Raw genomic sequence first — 8,851 nt, 5'->3', positions numbered from 1 at the left:
CTGAGAAGCAAGGACAGGTTCAGGATCTAAAGTCCAGAAAAAGAAACTTACAGCAAAGCCCCTAACCCAGGAGCTGGAGTGGCAGAATTTGAACCAGAATCTGACCAGCAGGGGGAGGGCACCAGCATGAGAAGTCACATTTGTTTGACATTTAACATTCAAAATACCAATATTTACAATGAGAATAATGATCCACTTATATTTCCATAACTCTCTGCAATAAAGCACTTTAAGTTGGGAATAAGGATGTTTGCAGACACATGCCAGTTACATGCGGAACAGGTGCTGAATCCCAATTCCTGGGAGTTTCTTCTTTCAAAACCAGCTGCTTTCTTTTGTTCAGTGAACAAGTATGTCCAGGACTGAGGTGACCATGCAGGGAGTGGAAAGGGTATGAGAATTCAGACCTCACCCTTAATCTGGCTCTCTTTTGCCAGCTTAAGCCAGGTCTGTAGCTGCTGGAAGATGTTCTGTGGGGAGGTGGGAAGAATTTTGAAAGTCAGATTTCAGCACCAGCAGAAGGAAGGAACATGCAAATGATTATTCAAATGAGAATGCAAATTATTCAGAGCCTTTTTTCTCTTACCTGGCGCCCTAGGCGGAGGCTGGGGGAGTCTGAGGGCCTCTCAGGTGCCATGTCCAAGCAGTGGGAGCCAGTGCGGATAAGAAGAGCTGATTCTGAGGATCCTAAAGCCTGTGTTACACTTAGCACATGCCAGGGGTCTGTGTCCCCTGGAAAGAAAGGATAGGATGGGGCTAGGTAGACTGGGTGCTGGGAGAGGATGAGGCTATGTTGAGCTGGGGCTAGGTGGAGGCTTAGGAGCCAGGTTTTGATAGAATGCTCACCATTAACAAATAGCACTTGGTTAGCCTCAGGGGTCTGGCCACCGTAGTAGGAGTTCGTCTGAGCCACGGCCTGGGCTACTGACAAGGCTGAGAGCCCAAACACCTGCTCACAGAGGTCTAGCTGGGAGGGCAGTGCTGGCAGCTGGGAGAAAGGACATCTGGGATTCTCACAGGTGACATCTGTGTAGGGAGATACCTGTAAGTGTGGGTATAGAGCCAGCCCACCAGTCTCCTTTAATAATCATTTCCAAAGCTTTCCTCAGTGATGACCAGAACATTTCTAATGCTCCCTTCAAGGAGCTTACAGTCCTGGCAGAGAGACTCACACAGTCCCCCGGCAGTGACAGCCCAGAGTGATCAGGGCTGTGATGGAAAAAGGCCAGAAGGCAGGGATCCCAGAGGAAACATGATGGGCTCAGGGAAAGCATCCTGCAAAGGATATGACCTTGAGAAATTAGTAGGACTGAGCCAAACAAAGATAGAGAAGAGAAGGCATAGTAAATAGAGGAAATAGCATGTGCAAAGGTCTGGAATGCTCGGAGCTCAAATTGTATTATGTCTCCCCTGCTTAAAACCCATAGCTCACTGTGCTTTCAGGGTAAAGCTAACTTCCATAACATCAGATTAATTCATCCCTTCCCTCCCTATATGTTGACCACCTACCATGTGCTCAGATAAATGTTGTACAATATTGGGCACATAGTGGCAACCAAGACAGCTCCAGGCTCTGCTGTCACAGGACTCAGTCCAGAGGGGAAGATAGGCAATAAAAAATGTATGACAGGCTGTGTAAAATGCTAAAGAGAACACAGAGCTATCGAAGTCGGAGGTGGCAAGGCTGACTTATCTTGAGGGATCATGGCTTCCTGAGGGAGGGCATCCTATTGAGACTTGAAGATGAATAATCCAAGCAAAGTGAACAGCATGTACAAAGTTCCTAAGGTGTTAGGAAGACTAATGTATTAAGAGGGTTGAAATATGTAAAGCCTTATAATAATAACAATAGCAAGGGGTTTATGGAATACTTACTGTAGACCTGCATTATTCTTAGAATATTACAAATATTACCTTCTTTAGTCCTTGAAACAACCCTATGAGAGAAATATTGCTTGTATTCCCACTTTATAGATGTGGAAACAGGCATAGAGAAGTAAGTTACTTGCCCAAGTTTGCCCAAGATCGCGAGTAGAAAATGGAGCTGGAGTTTGAACATTTAACTTTACCATATGTAGTATTTGGGACATGCTTATACTACAAAAAAATCTGTTGTATATGTGAAATTCAAATTTAACTGGGCATCCTGTATTGTATCTAGCAACACTACCCTGGGGTCTTTGAGGAGCTGTGGTTTTGAGTACAGGAGGGACAAGGCTATATTTACAAGGATCTCTGTGGATGCTATGAAAAAGTTGGATTGTACAGATGAAGTGAAAACTATGAGACCAGAGAAGAGGCTGGGAAGGGATCCAGGCAAGAAAGAATGGAGGTTCCTAGCAGGACAGCAGAGGTAGGCACAGAAAGCAGAAGGGATGGACTGTAGAGTTGTCCATGCAGAGTGAGGAGGACTCAGTAATTGACAGGGTAGCTAGAAAATGGGAAGGAAGCAACTAAAACAAGGCTCAAGTTTCTAGTCTGGTGGATGGGGAAAGGGGGCCATCCCTGGAATGGCGACACAGAGAAAGAACAGGCTGAAGGGAAGATCACTTAAGTGGAGACCTCAGTATGTGCGTGAGGAGGTATGTGAGGGCCAAGCACATGCGCACACTCGTATGGCTTCCACCTTCTCCAGCCCAACATCTGCAGGTTACACAGTGCCTGAGAGCCAGGTCAAAATGAGTCCAGACCACCTGTAAGATGACTTCTCTGCGCATAGTAAAAAGGTTGTTTGAGGGGACAAAGTTAGGGTTAGGCCAGTCACTTACAGAAGCCGAACTCGGTGCATGTCTGGTACAACCACTGCCGGTCACCCACACCGGACAGCTGAGGTTCTGTGCTCCTCAGCTGTGCCACTGTCTCTGCTCGGGAAAAGCTTAAACACTTCTGGCCCAGGCTGTGCAAGACAATCTAGGGAACAATGTACATACATAAGACATAAATTCCTCCTCTCTTCCCAGCAAACCAGGGCGCAGAGGCCTATGTCCCCAGAGGTCAAAAGTGAGAAATAGAAGGGTGAGTTCCTGAGTTCTCCTGGGAGTCAGTGGTCAGAGGCGGTGGTTGCCTGGGTCCTTGTGAGTTAGAGATCAAGGCACTAGAAGACTGAGACCTCATTACCTGTGAGAGCTTGGGCAAGTGATAATCTTTCAGACTTCAGTTTCCTCTTCTGTAAGTGGCGATAATAATAGTCCCTATCTCTTGAGAATTTAATGAAATAATATATGTGAAGCACTTCATGCAGCACTTGGTCCAGACAGTGCTGGAAAAGCGACAGCTGGATTGCAGGTTTGGATTTAGAGGCTGCAGGCCCAGGTACCTAGAAGAACCCTATCCCCAGAGATACATTTTTTCATTCATTCTAAAAATACTAAGTGAGAATTTGCCATGTACCAGGCACTCCTGCAGGCCCCCCAAAAGAGAACAGGACAAGATAGACAAAATAGGTAATAATCGCAGTCTCTAACATTCGCACACTGTGTGCCAGGCTCCCAGCTGATTGCTCTACATGACCCACCTCATTTTATCTTCCCATCGGCCCTGTGAAGTGTTATCCCCATTTTACAGATGAGAAAACGAAGTTTCAGAGAAGGTTCTCGCTTGCCCAAGATCACACAACGGAAGTGGGGCAGGAACCTTTGTCCGCTGACTCCTCCCAGCTGTGCCAGGGAGTGCTCACCTTCACCGCCCGACGAAGCCCGCAGTAGGGCGTGGAGTGGCTGCGGTTGCCCCCGCCCCCGAGGAGAAGTCCGCAGAGCTGTCGCACGCTTAGCGGTACTCCCGCCTGCCCATCATACTGCACTACACCTCCCACCAGTGCCTGCAGCGCCCCCAGCAGCTCCGCCTGGTTTTCAGCGCGGCCCAGGGGCCCGCACACGCTCAGCTCCGTCCGCAACGCTGCTTGAGCCGCCCCACCCGAGCGCAGCCGCCGCTCCACTTCAGCGAAGGCGACGGACACCGCCGCCCGGCACTGTGGGAAGCAAGAGGCGATGTCCGCCAAGACTCAGGCTGGGCCTCGGCTTTCCCTTCCCAGGACCTGCGTGCTCCTTGGGTTCCCCACTTTCTCCCAGCGGGACTCAGAGGGTGCAGACCGAGTTCTTGGCCCAGGCCCCCGCCCCCAGGTCCCCGTCTCGCAGCCATCCTTCTCGGGTAGTCCCTGCAGGCCCCGCCCTCCATTGTGGCCCCGCCCCACCTTGAGCCTCACCTCCGGATAGGATTGTCCCTGCCCAAACCCTGCCCTCTCTGGGGAGCGTCTCTTTTCCTGGTGCCCCGCCTATTCGTCAACTCCCGCCTTCTTCCAAAACCTGCGTATTCCCCCGAGCTCCGACCTTCCTTAGACCCCGCCACGTTGCAGGTTTCGCCCTTCTCTGACCTTCTCTTCCCTGGCATTCGAGGCCTCTTTTCCCCCCCAGTCCCCCTCGGACTAGGCCCCACCTCCTACCTCCAGGGACCCGCCGATCTCAGTGCTCATTAGGCTTCTGGATACCACCTGTGGGCGGACCGCAGAGGAAGGTATCTGGAAGTGTCAAGGGACTCCGCCCACTGGGACCCCCCCTCCTCCCGCACCTGCTGCTCGCCATCCTTACGTCATTATACTCGGAGAAATCCAGCACGGCCCGCACTGGGGCGGAGGAGGCGACGGACGCGAAAATGAGATGTGGGAACTAAGGGAGGAGACGCCGTTAGCCTGCGGGCTGAGGGGCTGGAATCGCATATCTTCCTGCCTCTGTGTCACTCACTCGCTGTGTGATCTCGGGCTCTTATGAGGACAGCTTGTGCAAAATTCTTGGGGGGCGGGAGGAAGGTAGGGGCGTGGTGGGAGGGTATTCCTATTATCTGAGACTGGGGCCCTGGAGTCCGAGTTCCCGCCCCCTAGCCCACCCGGAGGAGTCGCAGGACCTTCAGCCGGGCCCAGGCGGCCAAGGAGCCGGCATAGGAACCTCCGAAGCAGATCCAGGGGCTGGAGGAGGAGACGTTAAAGAGGCGGGAAAGTGCCAGGCGGGCAGAGACCACATCAGCCAGCCTAGGGTCAAAGGGGGGACTCGGTCGGTCCTCATCGCTGGGAATCCCTGAAGATTTCCCCATTCTGGGGGAAACTCGGATCCAGAGACATGAATGGGTGAATCTGGCCAGAAGCCAGGGCTGTTTTCTCATGATGGGTTTCCAAGGGTTCTCCAAGCCACATACACGTCCCAGAACTTGTGTGCCTAGGCCAAGGGAGACCCTGTCCTCGTCCACTTTCTAGAAAGCCACCACCCTCTTTCCCTTCTCGTTTTAGGTAGGAGAGGAAAAATTTCCAAGTCAGTTTAGATGAAAACCTGACAAATGTAGGGAAGGGTTGAGGGCACTCAAGGAGGGCTACTCAGAGGAGAAGGAGGAGTCCTAACCTGATGAGTTAGAAGGTATTGGGAGAGCGAACAGCCACAAAGAGAAATGGAGAGTGAAGTCTGGATGTGTCCAACATCCTCTTTCCCCTCCCAAGGGCTTTCTTTCTTCCCTAACCTTTCTGAATGGCTTGCAGTTGGTGCCATCCTGCTGCAGTTAGAAAACCGTTTAGTCCATCCTGGCTAACATGGTGAAACCCTGTCTCTACTAAAAATACAAAAAAATTAGCCCGGCGTGGTGGTGGGCGCCTGTAGTCCCAGCTACTCGGGAGGCTGAGGCAGGAGAATGCGTGAACCCGGGAGGTGGAGCTTGCAGTGAGCCGAGATCGCGCCACTGCACTCCAGCCTGGGTGATAGAGCTAGACTCCGTCTCAAAAAAAAAAAAAGAAAACCGTTTAGCTTATAGAAAAGATTAAGATGCAGAGAGAGACAGAGATGGAGACAAAGAGGCACAGATGTAGATACAGAGACGGAGAAAATGAGACAGACAGGCAAAGAGACTGTTACAGACAGAAACAGACGGAGATACCAATGAGGAAAGAAAAAGCTAAGTTCTGTAAGAATAAAGCAGATGAAAGAAACAAAAAGCAGAAGTAAAGTTGGAAAAATGGTGGGGGTCGTTAATAGGAGTGAGATGCACTGAAGGAGGCTGGGGTGGGAGCCATAAAAATATCTGGGGGAAGGCCACGCCATGCAGAGGGATGAGTTCAAAGGCTCAAGGCAGGAATGTGCGTGTAAGTCTGGAGGACAGTGACGACCTCAGTGTAGCTGGAGCCCAGTGAAAATGAGAGAGTGGAGGTCAGAGTTAACTAGAGGCCAAAACCCATTGGACCCCATGGCCACTATAAAAGCTTTGACTTTACTCTGAGCAATACAGAAGACATCTGAGGGACTTAAGCCAGGGAGGATCATGACCTGGTTTATGCTCTAACAGAATTACTCTGATTTCCACCTGGAAGTCGAGGGCAGAGCAGGGAAAATCGTGAGAATGCTGTGGCTGTAATCCAGATAAGGAATGCTGGTGGCCTGCACAGTGATACAGTGGCTTACTTCAGACAGAGACACAGCAACAGAAAGAATACAGGATAAGAGAAAGACAAATAGGGAGAGTCAGAGACCCAGAAATGGAAAGAGAAAAAACAAGACACTATGAAAGACAGAAGAAAACAGAGGGAACCAGAGACTCAGAGGTTGACTTCAGACAGTGGAGGAGAGAGACACAGATGCAGAGATGCCAAAGCACCGATGTTCCCGTCCTTTGACCATAAACACTTTCCCTTCCTCCACTCACGCATGGCGGCTGGACAAGAAGCGGAGCTGGGCCATTTCCAGGCCTCCAGCAGGTATACTCAGGCCATAAAATCTGTGTTCCAGGCTTATCACCAGGGCACCCCAGGCTGGGGCCAGGGCTGCGGGATGGCCTGTGAAGAGTGTATGGGTGGGGGGTGGGGGGATGTGAAATGCAAGTTGAGTTTAAGCCCTTGCACTCCTCAGGTCTCACAGCATTGCAATATGCAGCTCCCCTTCCTGGTCCCCACCAGCATCCCAACTCCTTCTTTCCCCCAACCTTGCCTCTTACCTCTCATCACTGAGCCAGGCCCAAGGCTGCCCTCACCTCCAAGATGCAGGAATATGGGTCCATCCTGGCCAACCCAATGTTGGTCATTCACCCAGTACCGCTAAGAGGTGGGATGGGGAAGAAGAAATGGCACTGTGAGAGTCCTGATTTATTCTCGATTCCTCATTTGTTCCAGTCTCTCTCCCTAATGGATCTTTCCTTATGTACTTAACAGTATCTGAAATGAGCTTGTTTATTTACTTGCTCACTTTTCTCCTGTTCATCTCCTCATCTAGAAAGCAAAATCTACAACAGCCAATTTTTGGCCTGGTTTTTCACTCTTATATCCCCAGAACTGAGGGAGTGGCTCTTACATTGAAGAAACTTGCTATTTCTTGAAGTAATAATTGTAGAATAAGAAATAAATGCAGATGGATTTAGGAATAAGATCCAAGTGGGATGATATTTGGAGGCTAAATACAGAGGAAGCACTGAAAAATGGCGAATTTGTTCCTTCTTTTGGTAGATATCTTTGAGTGCCTGTTGTGAGCTAGGTCTGATTCCAAAGCTGGTTCAAATTTCCGCTACCTACTGAGACCTGGTGGTAGGTTTTGTGTCCAGTCTGGACAGGGACAAGGGGGTAGGGAGGATCAGTGAATGTGAATGACAGAGAGAAAGAAATGGTGAAAGGCAAGATCTGAGGGACAAAACGAGTGGGACCCCGAGGAGAGGGGAGACTAAGGCCAAATCTAAAAAGGGCAGGAAAAGGGATAGTGACAGCAAGCATAACATGAGATTCAAGCAGAGGGATGGAGAGAACTGAGGTGTGGAGAGGGAAAAAAGTGCAGACTGAGGAAGAGATGAGGGAGACTGAGGAGAGGGCAGGATGGGCAGTGGACTTCCCGTCTCCTGGCCTCACCTGTAGGAAGGATCGTTTGTCGGACACGTTGAAGGGGTCCAGCAGTTGCTCCAGCCACCCCACTTTTGGGAGGGCTGCAGCACCTGGCCCCAGGCTCAGGCCCAGGCCCTGGGCAGAGCTCTCCTGAAACTGCTGAATGTGCTCACCCAGGCGCCTAAGAAGGGAGGCTGTGGGACATGGAGGGAAGGAAGTCAGGCTGGCCCCATTAGGATGCCCTGCTTGACCCTCCGCCTCCTCTTACCTGGAGCCGAGAGTCCCCAGAGGGAAACCAAGAGCAGAGGGCCCAGCCACCGGGCAAGCCAGACGGCCATGGTGTTCGGGACTCTGTTCTCCCCCAGGAGGACCTTTATCTTATCCTCAGCAGCCAGGCTTTAAATCCATCACCTTTCAGCAGAGGCTCAGGTTTCTTTCCTTTCCTGGCAGGTCAAGCGTCTGTAGGAACTGCTAACGCGGGGCAGGGACGCCAGAGTCTGTACACAGAGGCTGCTGATGCAGCATCGGAACTCCCAGTTCCTTCTCTCTGGGCCTCTCAGTCTGTTCTTCCCTCAGCTCTCAGTAGCCCTCGCTGTCTCAGTCTCTTCCTCTCTGCTCTTCAGTCTACCTTCTCTTTATCTCGGATTCCTCCTTTGAATGCCTTATTGTCCTTCAACCTCTGTCTCTCCCCGCCTCAGCACCTCCTCTGGAACCCCAGTTGCCCACTTATTCTCAGTCTTTTCTTTCTGTCCCTCAGCATATCTTCAGTACCCCTCAGTTGTTCCCACACTCAGTCTTTCCCTCTCTTTGTTCTCGGTCCCCCATCTCTTTTTCAGTCTTTCTCTCCACACTCGTCTCTTTGTCTCCCAATCTCACCTTGTCTATTTTCCAGCCCCCTCACTTTCTGCTCTGCTTCACTGCCCCGAGCTTCTCTGACGCACAATCTCACACTGTCCATAGACTCCTTACAGTTCTTTGAACCTACTAGGCTTGCTTCTGCCTTAGGGTTCTTATTCTTGT

The 8,851-nt window shown here is 50.9% G+C and overlaps 1 protein-coding gene across 1 annotated transcript; it reads right to left on the bottom strand.

Moving 5' to 3' along the window:
- Positions 1 to 354: 354 nt before the first annotated feature.
- Positions 355 to 8,169, bottom strand: PRSS16 (serine protease 16). Its single transcript, XM_032140610.2, has 12 exons — positions 8,100 to 8,169; positions 7,859 to 8,025; positions 6,961 to 7,060; positions 6,673 to 6,802; positions 4,897 to 5,020; positions 4,584 to 4,661; positions 4,439 to 4,486; positions 3,677 to 3,967; positions 2,769 to 2,910; positions 847 to 1,026; positions 587 to 732; positions 355 to 470 (listed from the first exon to the last, which is right to left on the bottom strand). Exons 1-12 carry the CDS (start codon positions 8,167 to 8,169, stop codon positions 402 to 404), a joined length of 1,545 nt encoding a protein of 514 aa, XP_031996501.1. The 3' UTR covers positions 355 to 401.
- Positions 8,170 to 8,851: the final 682 nt, after the last annotated feature.

The sequence above is a fragment of the Hylobates moloch genome, unplaced genomic scaffold (assembly GCF_009828535.3).
Source record: "Hylobates moloch isolate HMO894 unplaced genomic scaffold, HMol_V3 SCAFFOLD_20, whole genome shotgun sequence".
Classification (NCBI taxonomy): Eukaryota; Metazoa; Chordata; class Mammalia; order Primates; family Hylobatidae; genus Hylobates; species Hylobates moloch.
Note: the sequence above shows the minus strand (reverse complement) of the source record. Positions and strands in the feature narration are given on the sequence as shown.

Bases quoted from the DNA above. Each gene is read 5' to 3' on its own strand.
- PRSS16 (XM_032140610.2), bottom strand. From the start codon at position 8,169: ATGGCCGTCTGGCTTGCCCGGTGGCTGGGCCCTCTGCTCTTGGTTTCC. The intron at 4,487-4,583 runs GTAAGGATGGCG...GTCCGCCCACAG, and splicing joins ATTTCTCCGAGTATAATGAC to GTGGTATCCAGAAGCCTAAT. The intron at 2,911-3,676 runs GTGAGCACTCCC...ATTGTTCCCTAG, and splicing joins GGCTTCGTCGGGCGGTGAAG to ATTGTCTTGCACAGCCTGGG.